This window comes from Suncus etruscus, chromosome 8, assembly GCF_024139225.1.
Source record: "Suncus etruscus isolate mSunEtr1 chromosome 8, mSunEtr1.pri.cur, whole genome shotgun sequence".
NCBI classification, from domain to species: domain Eukaryota; kingdom Metazoa; phylum Chordata; class Mammalia; order Eulipotyphla; family Soricidae; genus Suncus; species Suncus etruscus.
This window is the reverse complement of record NC_064855.1, coordinates 51,725,835-51,746,575: the sequence shown is the minus strand read 5'-3', so window position 1 is coordinate 51,746,575 and position 20,741 is coordinate 51,725,835. Positions and strand designations below refer to the sequence as shown.

At 33.0% G+C, this 20,741-nt stretch overlaps 1 protein-coding gene and 1 non-coding gene across 3 annotated transcripts in view; one reads left to right on the top strand and one right to left on the bottom strand.

Moving 5' to 3' along the window:
- NBEA (neurobeachin) overlaps positions 1-20,741 on the bottom strand; it is a 697,365-nt gene that overhangs the window by 367,873 nt on the left and 308,751 nt on the right. For both annotated transcript variants that reach the window (XM_049778738.1, XM_049778739.1), the window contains one exon: positions 7,525-7,589. In XM_049778738.1, the coding sequence (XP_049634695.1) occupies positions 7,525-7,589 (65 nt within the window). The remainder of the gene's footprint in view (positions 1-7,524; positions 7,590-20,741) is intronic.
- LOC126017107 (U6 spliceosomal RNA) lies at positions 10,930-11,031 on the top strand. The gene has a single exon (XR_007498780.1). It is a non-coding gene; the product is annotated as a U6 spliceosomal RNA (small nuclear RNA).

Sequence of the window (20,741 nt, the reverse complement as noted above, 5' to 3'; positions counted from 1 at the left end):
ATTCCATTGTGTATATGTACCAGTTTCTTTAGCCATTCATCTGTTGAAGGGCATCTTGGTTGTTTCCAGAAGAGTTTGGCTACTGTAATTAGTGCTGCAATTAATATAGGTGTGAGGAAGAGATTTTTTGAATCTTATATTTGTGTTCCTAGGGTATATCCCTCAGAGTGGAATAGCTGGATCATATGGACGTTCAATTTCTAGTTTTCTGAGGAATCTCCACACTGTTTTCCATAAAGCTATTCCACTCCTAGGAATATACCCTCTCTTCACTTTTTATTTTATTTTATTTATTTATTGATTGATTGATTTTTGGGTCACACCCGCAGCGCTCAGGGGTTACTCTTGGCTCTTAGCTCAGAAATTGCCCCTGACAGGCACAGGGGAATATATTGGATGCCAGGATTCAAACTACTGTCCCTCTGCATGAAAGGCAAATGCCTTCCCTCTATGCTATCTCTCCAGCCCCTCACTTTTTATTTCTTTACTGACTTAGTATTCAATAATGTATTGTGACATAGCTTTCATTTTCTTATTGATTTCTACTTTTATAGCACTGTGACATAATTTTTATTTTCATAATTTTATTTGTAACTGTTTTGTGTTCTAGCATATGATTTTTTTCCTAAAGAGTCCCATGTACACCTGAGATTTGGTATATGTTTTTTAAGCTCAGTTCTCTTAACTCTTTACTTAAGGATCCTTATTGATTTTCCTCTATAACTTTATGGTTACAGGAGTGATGTCATGATATTTAATTCATCTTGATTTGACTTTTGTTATAACATTAAAGAGAGGTCTGAGTTCACTTTTTGCATGTAGCTGACAAGTTTTTTCAACACATTTTGAAGAGTCTATGCTTACTTTACTTTGTAATTTTTGACACTTTATCAAAGATTGATTAATTATGTACCTGAGGGTCAATCTCAGGATATTCAAGTCTATTCCACTGATCTGATGGCATGTTTTTGTTAATAGTCATGCTGTTTAATGACTACTGCTTTTATAGTAAAATTTGAAGTTGGGGAAAGTGATCTCTCCCTTCTTTTTCCCAAGAATTGCTTTTGCTATTTATTGAGGTTTTTTTATTCCATATGAATTTCAGGCATGCTTGATCTATTTTTCTGAAAAAGATTATGGGAATACTTAGAGGAACTACATTAAACCTGTACAATGCTTTGGGAAGTATTACCAATTTAATGATGTTAATCTTCCAAATCTAGGAAATGGCTTTCCATTTCTTTGTGTACTTTTTTTATTTCTTGAATCAGTATTTTGTAGTTTTCTTAGATCTTTCACTTCTTTAGATAAATTAATTCCAAGGTACTAGATTTTCTGAGGCAGCTGTCAATGGGATTTTTAAAAATATATATTCTTCCCTTTCATTATTTGTAGAGAAAAATATCCATAAATTTTATATCTACTGTTTCAAGAAGCTTTTTACAGTGTCTTTAGGATTTCCTAAATCTTGCTCATGTTATCTTAAAATGAGAGCTTGAATTTATTCCTTTCCTTATGCCCTTGATATCTTTTTCTTCCCTAAATGAGATGGCAAGTACTTCTAGTAATATACTGAATAGAATTGTCAAGAGTGGGCAACCTAGTATTGTGTCAGATCTTAGAGGAAAGGGTTTAAATTTTACTCCATGAGGATATTATTTGCCAGGGGCTTATGGTATATGGCCTTGACTACATTGAGGGAAGTTCCTTCAATTCTCATTTTGTTGAAAGTTTTATCATGAATCGGTACTAAATATTGCCAAAAAATATTTTGTATGCATCAATGCTATAGTACACTGTTTTTTGTCTTTTTTGATACAGTGTATTATATTGATCTACTTGGATGTGTTAAACCATCCTTGAATTTCTGAAATTAATCTACTAAGTCATGGTGTTTGGCTTTTCTGATGAATTACTGGATTCTATTTGCTAATATTTAATTGAGGAACGTTGCATCTCTGTTCATTAAAGGTATCTGCCTGCGAATTTTTTTCGTGTGCGTGCGTGCGTGCGTGCGTGCGTGTGTGTGTGTGTGTGTGTGTGGTATGGCAATAGTTCCTCTTTCAAGGTTTGAAAAAATTCACTAGTGAATACATCTGGGTCTGAACACTTGTTTTTAGGAAGCCTTTTGATTACCATTTTAATTTCCTAGATAGTGATAAGTCTGATCCTTAATTTGTATCAACTTGGTTCTAACCTGGGAAAGTACATGAATCTAATAATTTATCTATTTCTTCCAGGTTGTCTTGATTTGTGAAATAAAGTCTCAAAGTAATTACACTTTGAATTTCTGTATTATCTGTTGTGATTCCCTTTCATTTCTAACTTATTAGGGTTCTTTCTGTGAGTCTTGCTGTTTATTAATCTTGAAGAATTTTTTAAAAAACCAATTCTTGCTTCCACTGAACTTTTGTGTTTTTTTTTTCACAAAGCTATCATTTTTTCCTCTTAATATTGCTTTTACTGTGTTCCACAAATTCTAATAATTCATGTCTTCATTCTAATTTGTTTCCAGAAATCTTCTGATTTTCTGCCTGATTCATTGGTTGTTCATTAGTGATGTTTAATTTTCAGGTATTAAAATTATTTCTCTGTTTCTGTAATTCATTTTAATTTTTAATGCTTCATGATCTAAAAAGACAACTGATACAAATACTGTCCTCTTGATTTTATGTTTTGTGGCCAGCATGTGATCTATCTTAGAGAATGTTCCATGCAAATTGAAGAATATGTTTTCAGTTTTTTGGTGATGAACAGCCCTACATATACCTACTCAGCTATTCGCTTCTATTTCTTCCTTCAAAGCCAGTATATTTCTGGTTGTAAATTAGCCTTAATGATCTATCAAGAGGTGACAGAATGGTGTTCAAGACTTCAAGAACTACTGTGCTGCTATTAAAGTCTTGGTTCAAGTCCATTAGCAGTTGTTTTAAATACTTTTCTGCCCATCATTGAGTACATATATGCTTAGGAGTGTGATTTCTTCTTGATGTGCAAATCTCTTGATTATTAAGAAGTGATATTCTGTCTCATAACTTTTTAAAGCCTGAAGTCTACGTCATTTAATATTATCATGGATAACCCAACCTTTTAAAGGAAGTTGTTTGTTTGAAGGATTATATCTTAACTTTGAGTCTGAGTCTATGTTTTTGCACTGACTTATTCAAATGTGTTTTTTACAGGTAGATTCAATATGGTTAAATACTCTTTTTTTTTAAAATAATATATTTTTATTTAAAAACCTTGGTTACAAACATGACTATGGTTGTGTTTCAGTCATATAAGAGGACATCCCACATCACCAGTGCAACATTCCCACCACCAATGTCCCAAATATCCCTCCCCCCACTCCGCCCCCACCTATACTCTAGACAGGTTTTCTATTTCCCTTATACCTTCTCGTTGTTAGAATAGTTCGCAATGTAGTTATTTCTCTCACTATAGTCTTTTATACTTCAATGAGATTTCCAGCAAACATATATCTGTTTAGATGTTCAATTAATTTTTTTAAGGATGTATGTACACCACTATTCATTGCAGCACTCAGTACAATAGTTAAAACTTGGAATCAACCTACACATCCAACAACAGATGAAACAGATGAGTGGATCATGAAGATGTGGTACATATAGGTTAAATACTCTTGATGAGGCTTTCATTTCGTTGAGTTTTTTTTTTATAATATATCCCACCATTGCCTTCAGACCTAAAAAGTTGCTTGTGATAAATCTGCTGTAAATCTTAAGGATTTTGTATATTATCTCAATTTTTTGATTTTTCTCTTCTTAGTATTCCATTTCTATGGTTTCCAAATTGTGACCAGGATATATATACCTTTGAATGCTTGTCTTTGGGTCTCTTTTTGCTGGTACTCTTCAGGCATCTATGATGTGGGTGCATACACTATTCAGTTTGGGACCTTCTCAGCAATGATATCTCTGACTGTTAAATCTTTGTTGGGATATTCTTCCTCACTCTCTGGCACCTTACACTGTTTCTACTGAATTTATTAGAGTTCTATAGTCATCCTGTGCTTATTTGATGATTTTTTCCATTCTCTGTACATTAATTTTAAGATTCTTTTTTCAACTTCTATTGTATGAAAGTGTTATGCAGCTCATCTTCTAGCTCACTGATTCTGTCCTCAGTGGTTATAACTTTGCTGGTCGAGTCTTCCAATGAGTTTTTCATTTTTCTTACTAAGTTTATCAGTCCCTTCATTTCTGTTTAAAGTTTCTCATTTCTACTCTCATATAAAGGAACTTATTATAATTTCCCTATATGGATTCAAGGAGCTTTGGCACATTATTTTCTCTGATCTCTGTCATTTTTCTCCTGTTTTACCTTAACATCTGCCTAGCTACACATATATACATATATATACATATACATATATACACATATATACACACATATACATACACACATGTATATATATATATATATATATGATATATAGGTAATACCTCCTCATTTGCTTCTAAATAGATGGCCTTTTATGTTGGAGGGAACTGTAAATGTTTATTAAGATCAGATATTATAACTTCATTTAAGGTTACTGTGCTCCTATTGATTTTCTGTTTAGTTAATGTATATAATGGTGAGAGGTAAAGCCTCTTACTGCTTTGTGTTGCCTTTAACTAGCTCATAAGGCCAATTAATATATACTTAATATATTTTGTGCTGATTTATTTACTATTTTATTTTAATAAGTATGAATTATTTATTTAATAAGTAATACTTATTACAATATATGTTAGAATACATACTAATATTATAATATATACTAATTCTATAAAATATATAAAGTCCTTATCTATTCCATTACATTTTTCAGTTTGAATCACTTGGCTATTTAAGGATGACTATCTATACTTATATGAATAGCCTTTTTCAGTATACTATTTTCCTATACCTTTGTTTTCCATATTTTACTCTGAGCCTATGTTTTGCACTAAAGTTCCAAGTTTTTCTTGTAAGTAATTTTGCTAACAAGTTAATCTTCATTCCATTACATTAGCTTTGCTTGGATGCATCTTCTAAAAATACAATAATTCTATAACCTGGAGAACAAACCTTTCATTAGGTTAAGTGCCCAATTTTATATTTGTGTCAATATTTATACCACCTCTATCAAACTAACTTTAAATTAATTTTTGTGCTTATCTAATATTAGCTTTTTCTCCAAAACATGCTTTTCTAAAGCTCCGTTCTTTACAAACACACACACACACAAACACAAAACCCAAAGGATACTCAACTCTATAGTAAACAATAAAATAGTAAAGGAAGAAAATTTCCAATATCACCAAATTTTCTTCCTCTTTGCTTAAGACAGTAACAATGATCTAACGTGATCCGCACAAAAAAAAAGTAAAGTGATCTCCAAAATTCTAATTTAATAATTCTTTAAAAGTCTATGGATAACAAAACAATTGTTTTTATATCACAGATGAAATAAATTAGCTCTATTAAAATATATATATTTATACATTTATAAAACTAAGAGTCTGAGTAGGTGATAAGTATTTTTCTAAATATTTAATGACTAAATATAAGTTCTTAGGAACTCTTTTTTCCTTTGGTTGGTGCTAAGAATCTAATCCAGAACCTAATCTATAGCCTTTAATATGCAAGGAAAACACTCTTTTTTTTTTTTTTTTTTTTGTTTTTTGGGCCACACCCTGTGACGCTCAGGGGTTACTCCTGGCTATGCGCTCAGAAGTTGCTCCTGGCTTCTTGGGGGACCATATGGGGCACCGGGGGATCGAACCGCGGTCCGTCCTAGGTTAGCGCAGGCAAGGCAGGCACCTTACCTCCAGCGCCACCGCCCGGCCCCTTCTTTTTTTCTAGAGCTACATCTTACCTTTTATTATAAATTTCAATTTAACAATGTTTATGACAATTTCTTTTTGTTTTTGGTTAAACCCAGTGATGCTCAGGGGTTACTTCTAGCTATGCACTCAGAATCACTCCTTGGCCTGGGGGACCTTATGGTAAGCTAGGATTCAAACCACTGGCCCCCTCTGCATCAGCTGTGTGCAAGGCAGATGCCCAAATGCTGTGCTATTGCTCTGGCCCTAGATAAAATTTATTTTTATGTGTCTTATAAAACCTTACATTTTCCTGAAAATTTTTTGTTTATTTTCAAAGTAACATTAAAGTGATTATCACAAGATAATAAAATATATATTTTGGGGGGACAATTCTGATATTCCTGATTTTTTGCTTAAAGGTCATAACAGGTGTTGCTCAGGGAACAATGAGTGGTGCCTGGATTAGAACCATGTCTTGGTCACAGTCACATGCTGAGCAAGCACCTTAAATTTAACCTTTGATCTATTTCTTCTTATGTAGTATGATAAAATTTGGAAATAAGCTATTTCTCAAAACATTGGCAAAAGCATTAATATTGCAATGCATTGTGTTAACTAAAATTGTATCCCATATCTAAAGTCAATATGTAACTATATAATATATATAACTATTTCAAGAAGTACATGAATATATAAATGCATATATATATTTGTACACAATACCCAACAGTGCTCAGGGCTTAATCCTGGTTATGTGCTTAGGAATGACTGGCAGGCTCAGAAGGCCATATGTGACATACTGGGGGTCAAACAAAGGTGTCCTGCAAAGTAAGAATCCTACAGTCTGTACTCTAGATTCAAAATGTATTTTGTAACATTTTCATCACACTTTCTTTAGAAAAAGCTCTCATATACAATAACCATTTTCACCAATTAAATTAAATTACATTTCAAGGAAGATATAAATTGTCCCAATTATCATCATGACTTTTCAAATACCCTATCATAGACAAGAAACCTAAGTTATTAAGGATTGAGACCTTTGAATCACAGAAGATTTACATATCAAAATGTGGTAGTTTCAGCTGCCGTAATGTATCCTCTGCCAATAAAGTATAAGAAAAATCACAGCAAACAACTGTCAGAAACTGATAAATACAGAAAAACTAAAAGAGAAATAAAAAGAAAAAAGTGATAAATACAGAAACATGCTCTTGCATAAATTTACTTACAGGATAGTTTTAACAATGCTAAATGTTATTTCTTTACACGACTGCTAGGTTCCTATATTTAACATCCTTCCTATTTTTCAGTTGGATACCAGACAGCATAATATTGCCATATAAAACTCTTTCACATGGACTGAGATATGCTGAGGAAGTAAACACTGAGCATGGCTCTGAAAACAGATGGAATGGCAGATGGGGCTATGGACTGGGTTCATTTGATCTGTATAAAACAACTTTCTTCTCTGTAAAATGAGGCTCACATATCACAAAAATCTTATAAAGTTTGAAATTTTATCACATATTGTTTTATTCTATCCAAAATAAGTATGTTCAACATTTACAACCTTTTTATTTAAAAGTTAATTACCTGTGTGATATTTTCAGACACATCTTTGGAACAGATGACAGGAAAGAGCAGTCAGTACCCAATTAAATCAAATATACACTGACTACTTGTCTAAAAACACAAAATTAATTACCTTCCTTCATTGATAAGTTCAATAAATGCAAGTCCTGCATTCTTCTGAATAGAATTTTGCCATTCCTAAAAGAAGAAATCAAATCAAGTGTAAGAAAAATGAATATGTACATGGAAGTAATATCTTATTCAGAGAATACATTGACATTTCTAATGAGTTACACTTACTGTTTCTAAAAATTTTTAGAAAATTTTAACAAATGTTTTTTGTAATAAGTCAAACACTGAAATAACACTATATTGCTTAGTTTCAAAGGTGCTTTTGAATTCCTTAAATATGTGTGGCTTGATTTAAAGCTTAATGCAAATTGAAGTGGAAAGTGACTCCACACCTGCCAAGTTTCCTTCCAAAAGAGAACAAATGATTGGCAATGAAACTATGCAACAAATAGTACTATTTGGAATAGAAAATTTTAGTTCCTAACATATACATCTTTACATATTTTACATATTTTTCCAAATACACATAATTGTAAAATTAAAAGCAGAAACAAAGACAACTTAATTTAGATTAATTTGGAAATCAAAAGAGCTCATGAGTTCAAAGTAATAAAAATTACAAAGGACACGTTATAAAATCAATGTTTCAAAATTTGTTTTAAAATCCCTCACAATAAAGTCTAACCATTGGTGCCAGAGACAGTACAGTAAGGTAAGGTACTCTACATGCATGCAGCCTATCTAAGCATGGTATCCAGAACACTACCAGGGGAGCTACCTGACCAAAGAGTAAGGAATAAGTCATGTAGACTACTATTCCTCCCACCAATAAAAAGTATAGCAACAGCCCGGCAGAAACTGCAACAACCACTCCTGCTGACTCATTTTATGTGGTCCTTCTTCTCACACACACACACACACACCACCTAAATATGGTCTGTTGCATGCTACTGGATTCAGCTCCAGAAGAACCCCCAGCCTAAGGACACTAGCTGATCCCTTATTGCTGAAAATCATTTCTCAAACTCAACAAGACCACGGTGTGCCCTGGATCTCACCCCCTACAAGAATATCTCAAAAGACTTAATGGGGATACCTATATTTCCTTTGTATGTTTAATACCTCTATTGTAATACCTCTTCTTAGTGAGTTTACTCCCAAATGTAAAGGTAGCCTCCTCCATCCTCTCTTTTCTTTTTTTCTTTCTTTTCTTCAATTAATTTTTAAATTAATTTTTATTTATTTCTTCTATACACACACACACACACACACACACACACACACACACACACTTTCTTTAACTTCACCTGTTTTGGTTCTGCTTGGTACAAAAACCAAGAAGAAAAAGTCTTGCTTTAGGATAAAAGCCTAGGTCAAAACCAGTGCACAGAAACTGTCATTCTTACCCCCAAATGCACCAGCAACATAATGTCGCCATTCCCTTTAGCAAAGGCATACTGAAAAAGGGGAAATTTTATTATTAGAAACATGCTCTTATGTACTAGGGATAAGAACCCACACATTTTACAATACAGGGGCACCTCCCACTCTGAACATGTGCCCTGTGGCCCCGACTTAGACTTAGACTTAGACTTAGACTTAGATCTGACAGTGACCATCCAATCCCGAACCCCAGATCCCAAACATAGAACTGACACAGTTCTCTGTAAGAACAACAGGAACCAAACTCCCCCTGAGGAATTCCTAATACATCTCTGGCACCAACTTGCCCAGGCTGATATGACATCCAGAACGAGGTAACAGCAACAACTTGATCTAAGAGCAGGTTGTCCTATCTCATCAACTAATGGTAAGACAAAATCAGAAAACACAACTTCCATTAATCTGTGCAGAAACCAAGATCACAATTACAGAATGACTTTGACAACCACGACTGGCAGAATTTATCTTGGGACCAATAAGAAAGATCCTAGCTTAGGTTTTGGCCTAGGATTTACACAAAAACTAATATCTGGGGGCACAGATATTATATTATAGCATAGCGGTAGGGCATTTGCCTTGCACACAGAAGGATGGTGGTCAAATCCCGGTATCCCATATGGTCACCGGAGCCTGCCAGGGGTGATTTCTGAGCGTAGAGCCAGGAGTAACCCTTGAGCACTGCCACATGTGAAACAAAAACAAAAACAAAAAACCAAACAAACAAAAACTAAGACCTCTAATTCCAGAGGTCTGACTTTGACAACTGAGACAAAGCAGAACTTGTGGAACCATAAGGAAAGACTCTATCCTAGGCTTCATCATAGGATCTGTACAAAAACCAAGAACACTAATTACAGAAGACCAGTTACAACAACTGTTATGGAACAGAACTTGTAGAACCATAAAGAAAGACTATCATAGACTTTTTCCTATGACCTGTGCAATACCAAGATCTCTAGCTAACTGATTTTGTCATGTACAACTGAGCAGATCATTTCCTGGCACCATAAAAAGGCCTTGGGGTTCGATAAGGAGCGTGTGCAGAGCCTGTAGTTGTTCCCATGACAGTATACTTCAGGGATGGAGAAACCCTGTATCTCTTAGGCCAAGGAAATTCCCCTTTATAATTTCCCCAATACTTACTCTGCCTATGCAAAACAAAACAAAACAAAACAAAACAAAAAAAACCTTGCCACACTAGCCCCCCTTTTCTCTTTTTCGTCCTTGTTGTGTTTGTTGTTTTGTTGTTTTTTTGTTGTTGTTGCTGTTGTGCTTGTCATAGCTCATTTTCTTTTTCTTTTTTTGTTTTGTTTTATTTTTCCTTTTTTGCCCTTTCTTCTTTTAAACTGAGATTTATAGCTTCTAAACCAGGGGTCTGAAACTCGCAGCCTTTGGGCCGCAAAAGGCCCTCCGTACAACATTTTGTGGCCCTGCCCTAGAGGAATCTTTTTTTGTTTTGTTTTGTTTTAGTTGTTTGGGTCACAACCCCCAATGTTCAAGGCTTACTACTGACTTTGTACTCAAGGATCACCCCGACTTTGCCTCCTGCAGCCCCCAGGTAAATTGAGTTTGAGACCCCTGTTCTAAACGAACTCCTCCCAGCTTTCTTTTTTTTCTCTTTTTTTCTTCTCAACAGAAACAGAACTTGAATAATCTTGTTTTGCCTCATAAATTGAGGGGGAGAAATGGATGGTACTAGGTGCAATCAGTCATGTGAACATTGAGTGGAAATAATGATCAGACTTAAACACCAAACCCAAAGTCAACAACAACAGAATTGATACCCAATATACAAGAAGTTATACACATAAGGGACCAATTATATATTACCAATTCAAGGGACAAAGGGGGAAGATACGGAATGCATGCTGGGAAGAAAGGTGAAGAGAGGAGAACACTGGTGGTGAGAATGGCCCTGATTCATTGTTACTATGTACCTTAAATATTACTGTGAAAGATTTGTAATTCACTTCGGTCACAATAAAAATTATAAGAAAATAAAAAATATTAAAGAAGGAAAACGGTGCTCGCTTGGCAGCACATATACTAAAATTGGAACAATAGAGAAAATTAGCATAGCCCCTGCACAAGGATGACACAAATTTGTGAAGCATTCCATATTAAAGACAAAAACACAAAACAAAAAAATTAAAAACACACACACATACAAAAAATAAGATAAAAAAGAAGGAAAATGAAGAGAAAAAAATATTTTGTTGGGGAGGAAAATTAACAGCTTTATTTGAAAATAAAGGAGAAAAAAAGTATAACAACATAGTTCTTTTCTGATTTAAATTTCATTCTTTAACTAATTAAGGCAACACTGCCCTATTTTACTGGAGTGAAGCTGTTAATGACTGTTTGGACAATATCTTGTTGTACTCAGAGCTTACTCCTGGTCTGTACACAAGGATCACTCCTAATGGGCTCAGTGGAATACATGATTTTCCAATATTCAAACCTGGGTTGTCAACATGCAAGACAAGAACCATACATTCAGAGTAAATTATTTATATTTTAAACTCACAACACACTCCTGCATTTGAGAATCTTGCAGTTTCTTTCTATAGTGTTTTTGGGTTAGGAAATTGTACTGTTTGTCCTTTATTCTTTCTGTGGCATAATTATGATATGCTACTTGGAAAATATGAATGGTTTAATTTTAGTTATTTGATTTTTTTAACTATTTAAATAGTTGGCAACTATGTAATTTAAACTGAAAATTTTCATAAAATATGCAAATAAAATTTCCTCTACCATATTTTATGAAAAAAATATTCATCACTTTGCCAATCATCAAGTGATGAATTTCTTTATGATTTTCCTAATATCTAAATTGCTGGCCACAGAAAGATGATAAGCTACCAGCACAAAATCCAAATTTATAGGAAAATGTCCTAGATAATTGTTCACTATACTACTCTTCATACTTCCTTTTAGTTTTGCCCTATAGGTAAAAATAATTGTTATAATAAAAGTAGATCTATAAAAAATAAAATTATGCCATTTTTAGCAAAGTCACTGCTTTCTAGCTGCTATAATAGTTAACTAAAATCTATCAAAAGACAAGATTCTATCATATTTACAATGCATATTTAAGTTTTCAATCATTCTAACATAATTATAGAGAACTTTCTTTTATTTTAAGAAAGTGATTTATTGCCATTAGATATTTGTACATGTCCATTACAGACCTTATACTTACAGAAAATCATACCACATCAAATGTGCAAATTACTCAGGAAAACTTGAAATTTACTATAATGCTAGTTTAAAAAGAACACTGATTCTTACCTAAAAACATAAATGCTACTTAGAACTTCCTCATTGATTCACTATGATAATACCGGCATATCAAGGTTATATAAACCTAGAATATTGAATAGTTTTTTAAAGAAGGTATTTCATAAACTACAGATTAATTCATAGATATTTATCAAATACAATTGTATACTTATATTTATATACTTATATTTATCAAATACAATTGTATAAAAAACCAGGGCTCAGAAAAGGCTAACAGGAAACCATAATAATAATAATAATAATAATAATAAATAATAATAATACAAAGAATAAAAAATAAAGAATCAGAATGAAAGCTAGACTTCTGAACAGTAAGACTGAATATTAGAGCAAAGAAAACAGTCTGGAAAATTGTGAGGCAAATAAGAATATACTATCAATTAGGGGCCAGAGAGATAGCATGGACATAAGGTGTTGGCCTTGCATGCAGAAGAACGGCGATTTGAATCCTGGCATCCCATATGGTCCCCTGAGCCTGCCAGGAACAATTTCTGAACATAGAGTCAGGAGTAACCTCTGAGTGCTTCTGGGTATGACCAAAAACCAAAAACCAAAAAATAAAAATAAAAAAGAATATACTGGGGCCAGAACGATAGCATGGAGGTAGGGCGTTTGCCTTTCATGCAGAAGGTCAGTGGTTCGAATCTCAGCATCCCATATGGTCCCCTGAGCCTGCCAGGAGCGATTCCTGAGCATAGAGCCAGGAATAACCCCTGAGGCGCTGCCGGGTGTGACCCAAAAACCAAAAAAAAAAAAAAAAAAAAAAAAAAAGAATATACTATCAATTAAGTATGATGAAAACAAAAGTTGTATCTTCAGACTTGCATAAACATTTGGTATTCATCCACTTTTTTAAGAAACTACTGATATTGTGTTAACCCCCTCTCCAAGTGGAGATACAAGTAACAGTAAAAACAATATAAAACTATGACAAAGCCCCATTAATCTCAAAGCTTAAAAACAAAAGTATATTTCTAACTCAAGTTCATGCCAAATGATCTTTGACTATATTCTATACATCTCCATCCCATTACTCTGAAATGTCTTGTAACATAGACCAATTAGAAGAAGAAAAAATAAGATGTATTTAAGCATCACTGTAATCATACTTGTATTGGAAATTCTGAATTACAAAGTAAAGCCATATAAAATTGTAACAAGATTTTAGCATTGAATATTAGCAGAAAGGTAAATCATATAAAATGATATTAAAGAAATACTGCTTTTAGTCATTTTATAGGGAAGCTGCAATTCATCTCTCAATAGTAGTAGATATATGAAGTAATTCAACAAGTAATAATGACTCTTAAAATATTTTCATGGTAGGGGTCTGTGATAGGATGCCCAGTGGGAGATGGGATGTTGGAATGCTGTCTTTATGGAACATTATCATGAAAAGTATTGCAACTCACTGTGCCTAAAATAGACAATACTAAAGACATTGGGATGCTCATAAGTAGCCTTATTTCTGCTGATACACCAGTTTTCTGATTACAAAAGTTTGACATTAACTAGCTTATGCATATTTTCCATATGTCTCTACAAACTGTTATGTATTTTATGTACACATGGCATTATTACATTTTAGGAAAGCCATATTAATCTGTGGTAACTAGAGGACCAGTAGAAATAATAACACTTCACAAACTATATCATATCACATCAAGTTAACAAAAATTAAATTCTAGAATTTGATGATGTTAAATCTAAAATTTTCACATGCTAAAAGTTCATCGTTTAAAAAATACAAGTAACATTATATATATCATAGTATTATTTTTCTAGGTCCTATTCATAATTTGTTTGTCAAATACAGAAGCCTACAATACAAAAATTCAGCCTACAATAATAAATGAATGGTTGGAAACACCAGAGTAATTTTAAACAGCCTTATTAAATAAAGGCCTAAGTAAATTCCACCTAATATTAGTAGAATTTAAATGAATTTTAAATATTTTCAAAAATATACATCAAGGGCCGAGAGTGATAGCTCAGCCGATAGGGCATTTGTCTTGCACAGAGCTGACATAGATTTGATCCCCAGCATACCCTGAGCCTGCAAGGAGTGCCACTTAATGTGGCCCAAAAAACAAACTAAAACAAAACAAAACAAAATTACTTAAATAGACACTTGGCATAATTTCAATGACACCAACTCAATTTCTCTTAAAACTAACAAATTTAAAATTTGTTTAAAATTGTCGCTGATGGTGCTTTTTTTTTTTTTGCTTGTTTGTTTTGTTTTTGGGCCACACCAAGTGACACTCAGGGGTTACTCTTGGCTATGCACTCAGAAATTGCTCCTGGCTTGGGAGACCATATGGGATGTCGGGGATTGAACTCAGGTCATCCTATGTCACTCGCATGCAAGGTAAGAGCCCTACTGCTGCACTATCGTTCTGGCCCTGAGAGTTTAACACTTTTTATTTCACAGGACTGTGATAGAAAATCAAAGAGATCCTAGTGAAAAACATGCTAAGACAATCTCTCCTTTTCCCTCACCTGTCCCCTGTTCCTTTGTCCCTGTTTAACAGATGTACATATTGCCTACCATCTGAGAGGGGAAAAAAGGCAATTTAATCCACACTTATTAGCAAAGAGTAATACAAAGTGTGGATTTTAAGGCATAAGTGTGCAAAATATCATATAATATGGGATGATGTAAGCTATGTGACATAAGTTATAGTTATGTCATTTCTCATTATACACTACACTCCAGGTGTCTCCTCTAATGGAATGAGCGCACAAGTAGTACTAAATCTAGTCATTTAAACAATATCCATTAGCTGTTTTAATTTAATATAAAAGGTTTCCTCATTTGGGTTATATTTATCTTGAAAGACAAAGGAAAAACACCGGTGTTTTTTCTTTAAACTACTGAAAAAGTACCTAAAAATGGAAATGAAAAGGCCTACAAACCATTCCTAAAAAAACCAGTATACTGGGGTCTGGAGACAATACAAGGAATAGGATGGTAGCTTTGCATGCTGCCAACTGGATTTCCCTCCCAACATTACATATGGCCCTCCAGGCCCTGCCAGAATTGATACTTCATAACAGAGCCATGAGTAAACTCTGAGAACTTCCAGGTTTTTAAATAATAACAACAATAATAACAGTATACTCTGCAAGATTCAGATTTAATATGGATTTTAAAGCTTTCTTAATAATTGCTTTATGACAGTGCATTTAACTAATCATGACTAATCATGAAATGTGTGATTAGTTGAAAAGAACCAGATCTTTGCTGTCCTTGACAGGTCAAGTAGGGTAGATAGGAAATAGTTGTAAACAAAACATGCAAGAGTAAAGGAAGAATAGAATGTGGAAGGATTTCCTTTAGAAAAGTAAATTAAAATGTTTGATTAAAACTCCACTTTTAACCCTAATAAAGAGATGCTGATTTTTATTTTAACTTTAATTCCATAGAAACTGGAATGCTAGAATTTAATATTAAAATAGAACATGAAATACTACAATCTATTATTGTTTTAGCAGATTAGATAATCTAATAGATAGTAGAGCATGTAAAATAAAGTTAAAACTTTGGAAAAAAGAAATGAGTGTAGATAGCTATTTTCTTAACACAGAATCAGTTTTATTACCCACAGATAATTATCTCTGAAATAAAATATTTGTAATTTGTAGAAATGCCTTTATGCATCTGTCTCCCTACTAGGTCATAAACTCCTTAATAAAGAGAAGGTTTTTACAAAACTCAATGAATTTGTTATTGAATTAAGTTTAATTCCACACCAATAGTTATCATCTAAAATTATATGGCTTTGAATTCTGGATGAACCAGAGTCAAAAGTTTCTGAAATATAAATTTATTAGAATTTTCCAAATTATTTAGATGTGATGTAGTCTTGTGAACTTCTAGAATAAATTATTTCTTTCTTTCAATTAGACTGCACATATGTAAAACTCAAAAGTTCGTGGGGCCATAGTGTTAGCACAGTGATAAGGCATTTTCCTTCCATGTGGTCAACCTGGGATGGACCCGGTTGGCAACCTGGGATGGCATCCCATATGACCCCCCCCCCCCCCGAGCCTGCCAGGAGCAACTTCTGAGCATAGAGCCAAGAGTAACCCAGGAGCGCTGCTGGGTGTGGCCCCCGCAAAACAAAAACAAAAACAAAAAACCCTCAAGATTTCCTACCAAAAGCTGAGTTAGTTCACTTTTACAAAATGTTGTCTATTTTCCTTCAAACTATTCAGTTATTTTAGCTACTTTCTATTCATTTGTGAAATAGTATGCTACCACTTATGATTATACCTCTAGAATAAGATTATTTTTTAATTCCTGGCAATTATCTTGCATTTAAATGAATAAATAGAAATTTAGCAAGACCAAAATTGTTATTTTGTAATGAATGTGTAAAATAAATGTGAAAAAAAAAAGATCAGGTAGGTACTTATTATGTAGCTGATTCTAGGAGTTTAATTTATGTTATTTCTGAGGGATACACCCATAATTACTCAAGGTTTACTCCTGGCTATGTGATCACTCCCATTGAGGCTACGATGACTATATGTGGTGCCAGGAATAGAACCTGGATCAGCTGCAGGGAAACACCTTAACTATGTATTATTAATCCTGTCTTTTGTCTCTAGCATTGGAAAATAATCATTAGGTAAACTATTTTAAAGGGAGATATCCAAAATACCATGACATAAACAATACAGTATGGTGGGTGGGAGTGTGAAAAACATACAGTATTATGGATGGAAGTGTGAAAAACATAGAGTATGGTGCATGGGACAAGTTAATATTTTCTTTAATTTTGATGCAGGGCTACACAAAAATCTACTAAATGAACTGTGATGAAAAATCCTAGCAATCACAGTCCTATATCAAGTCTGAGTGTAGATATGACTTAAAGCAGGGAAAATTAATATATAAGAATTCATATAATAGGTCACTCTAAATTACTGTCATATAGACAAATTTATAAATACAGAAAAAAGAACCATTTAGAAATCTTATGTAAGCATCATTTCAGGAAAATTTTGTCACGAGAAAACACCTCACAAACACACTAAGTCCAAATTAAAGAAAATGTACAGTTACAATAAAAGGTAAATTAAATTAGACAGCACATTTAGTTTTTAGGCAGCACATTTTTCTTTTCATGAGAAAATATGAAAGAATTGTGTTTGTGTGTCTGTAACAAGCAATCAAGTTTAAGACAATTTTGTTGCAACTTTTTTAAGTCTCCTACATGGTTGCATAAAATTTCCTCAAGATGAAGGACATTTTCTAAAAACTGGGTATCAAGTTAAGGACGCTTTGAAACTTAATTCTTTGAAGAAAAATAGGTTCCAGAAGGATGACAATGAACTCCCTATGTTTTCTTCACAACCCTTTTATGGTAGCTAGATTACCTAGCACAAATCTCAGATCCAGGACATTTCCCCTATCACTTATCTTTCCTCCTATATGTCAACTCAGTGCACTTTTTTTATTAGCTTTGCTTTGTGTAGAATTAAGTAAGTCAACTTGATGTATTCTTAGAAATTCAATCCATGGAAAATTTTGTGAAAATAAAGAAAATAATTAAAGGTAAAGTGGGAAGTTAAATTGAGTTCTTAATTCTTCTTGAACACCAAATTGGCAGTGTGACTTCCTGTTTTCTTATTGAAAAAATAAAAATTTGCTCCATAAAAGTCCTTATTTTGAAAGTTTATAACATGTACTTAAAATTATGTCTATTAATTTAGAGAAGTTAATAAAAGACCAAGGAAAATACGCTATGTTTTTGCACATTGTCAAGGTATCATTTAAAAATTTTTATTGCTTATTTTAAGCAGTTGTATAAGACAATGCAAAAATTAATTCAAGAAGTGAATAATCAATTATGCCAAATTGCAATTTTTTTATAAGAACTATAACCATAACATGACATTAGATAGTAAAGAAAACTAGTTGGTCACTAAAAGAAAAGTTTATATATTATATAAATAAAAAACCTAAGGAAGTTTCATGAGATTAGTATTGTGAAATAATGTATGAAATCTTTGCACATTAAGAGAGAAGGAAAAGCTCTTTGAAAATGGTGCTACAGATTTACAGATAAAAACAAAACTTAATCCTTATCTCATGCCAAATGAAAATTAACCAAAATCCAAATTTAAGAACTTGAACTAAAAAATCTCTATGAGTTTATATTTAGTCATGAGTTCAGAGATATGCTGAAATTATCCAGGCAGAAAAAAACAGAAAGAGATAAACTGGATATCAAAATTTAAAACTTCAATGAATCAGAATCTTGTTAAGGAAATAAAAGAAGATCCACAGAATGGGTTAAAATCTTTACAATTAATATATAATAGGTAAAGGTCAATATTCATAGTAAATGATATACCTAAAATAAACCAAAAAAATTTAATTAAAATATGTATAAGGGTAAGGAAGGTTACAGAACTATCATGAGTAGCCCAGCTTCTATCACTGCAGTGTATGGTGCCCTGATTAACAATAGGAATGATCTCTTGCATCAAGCTGGGAATAACTTCTGAAGCACTGTACAGTATAATTCCCTTCTGTCCAAGAAAGATACAGGACCTGAATAAAGCTTTATCCAAAGAGAATATACAGTTGATCAACAGACACATGAAAATATGATCGATATTATTGAACATTAGAGAAATTCCAATTAATTTGAAATGGTAAGATATAAACTTAATTGACTCAGAGCCAGTCCATCTCTCTGGAATGGCAATAGTAAAAATAACAAAAAATATACACAGATATTTTATTTTATTTTGACCACACTTACCTGTGCTCAAAAATTACTCCAGGCTCTGCACTCAGAAATTACTTCTGGTGGTTCTTGGGTCATCAAATGGAGTGCCAGTGAATATAATTCACCAACATGCAAGTAAAGGTCCCTGCCCTCTCCTCTATACTATCACTCCTACCCTAACAATACCAATGGTTTGGGAAAAAACAAAACAAACAAAAAAACAACAAAAAACCAAATGCGAAAACAACATGCATTGGAGATACTGTGAATAAACTGGAGAAGTTGTACATTTTCATGAGATTTTATAATAGTTCAGATACATATGCCCAGAGAAATAGCAAAATAGGCAGGAAGTTTGCCTTACACTAGCCAATCCAGATCCAATATCTTGCACTCCATATGTTCCCCAAGCTCATCAAAGACTGACCCTGGAGAGCAGAATCAGAAGTAGGCCCTGATAACTGTAGGGTGTTGCCCAAATCAAAAAGTAAAAAATAAATAACAATAACAATAAAAAAACAGACAACTGCTAGTGTAAAAAAAAAAAGGGAAAATAGTTGACAATAATTATCACATAGCAGAAATTATATTCATAGACTTATGTCTAAAAATAGAACCTCAATTACTTACATTTTTAATTGATAAAATGACAATGGTCAGAAGGTAAAGATAAACCATTATCCATCAAAAATTAATAGAGTATTTCATACATAAAATAGAGTATTTCATACATAATGGAATTCAACCATAAAAAGAATAAAGTTTATTTCATCACAAGCAGCAATAACTCAAGTTTTTTACATTTGGGGGGGAAATTATATTCATTTGCTGCTGGGAATATAATTTGCAAAATAATTTTGGAAAAAACTAAAAAGATAGTTAAAATATGATCCAGTAATCCCACTTTTGGATATCTATCTGAAGGGTACACAAATTTTGACAAAAGTGATTATATAAATTCGTATTTATTTACATTGTTTCTAAAACTATCAGAAATGACAAAAAATGGAAGTACATGTTAGTTGGCCATATAGAGATTTATACAATAGAACATTTTTGCTATAAAAACATGATTTTTTTTTGTTTTGGGGCCACACCCAGAAGTACTCAGGGTACTCCTAGCTCTGTACTCAGAATTCACTCCTGGCTTGTGGGACCACATGGGATACCGGGAATCGAACCTGGTCTATCCTGGGTCCTCTGCATGCAAGGCAAACACCCTACCCTGTGCTATCTCTCTAGCTGCAACAAAATAGGAGTTTATAGGAATAATGTAAAGAAAATGAATAAAAATAATTTTAGATGATTTTACCTGTATGCAATAAAAATATAAAATTGACAAACATACAAAATGCAATGACATATCAATGAATATTAATAATTGTAAAACTTGGGAGGAATTACTGATGACGGTGGGAGAGTAAAAAAATAAGTGTGGTTAAAAAAGAAAAAAAATCTAAGAAATAGGGATATAATTTGTGCATATTATAATATGGATGAACCTGAAATGCTAAGATATAACAAAATATGTATATGATTCCAGTAAAATACTGAGAACAGAAAAATCATAGAGACAAAAATATGCTTTAGCGATACAGGCAATGCTTAGGAACTTAGTATATATGAAAGTTTTGACTTTGGGTGACCAAAAGTTTTGAAAATCAATAATAGAAAGGCTACACAACACTAGGAATGTATGACACTACTGAATATTACATTTAAAACCTTTAAAATATTACATTTATGTTATATATGCTTTTTACTGCAATTAAATCAGGAC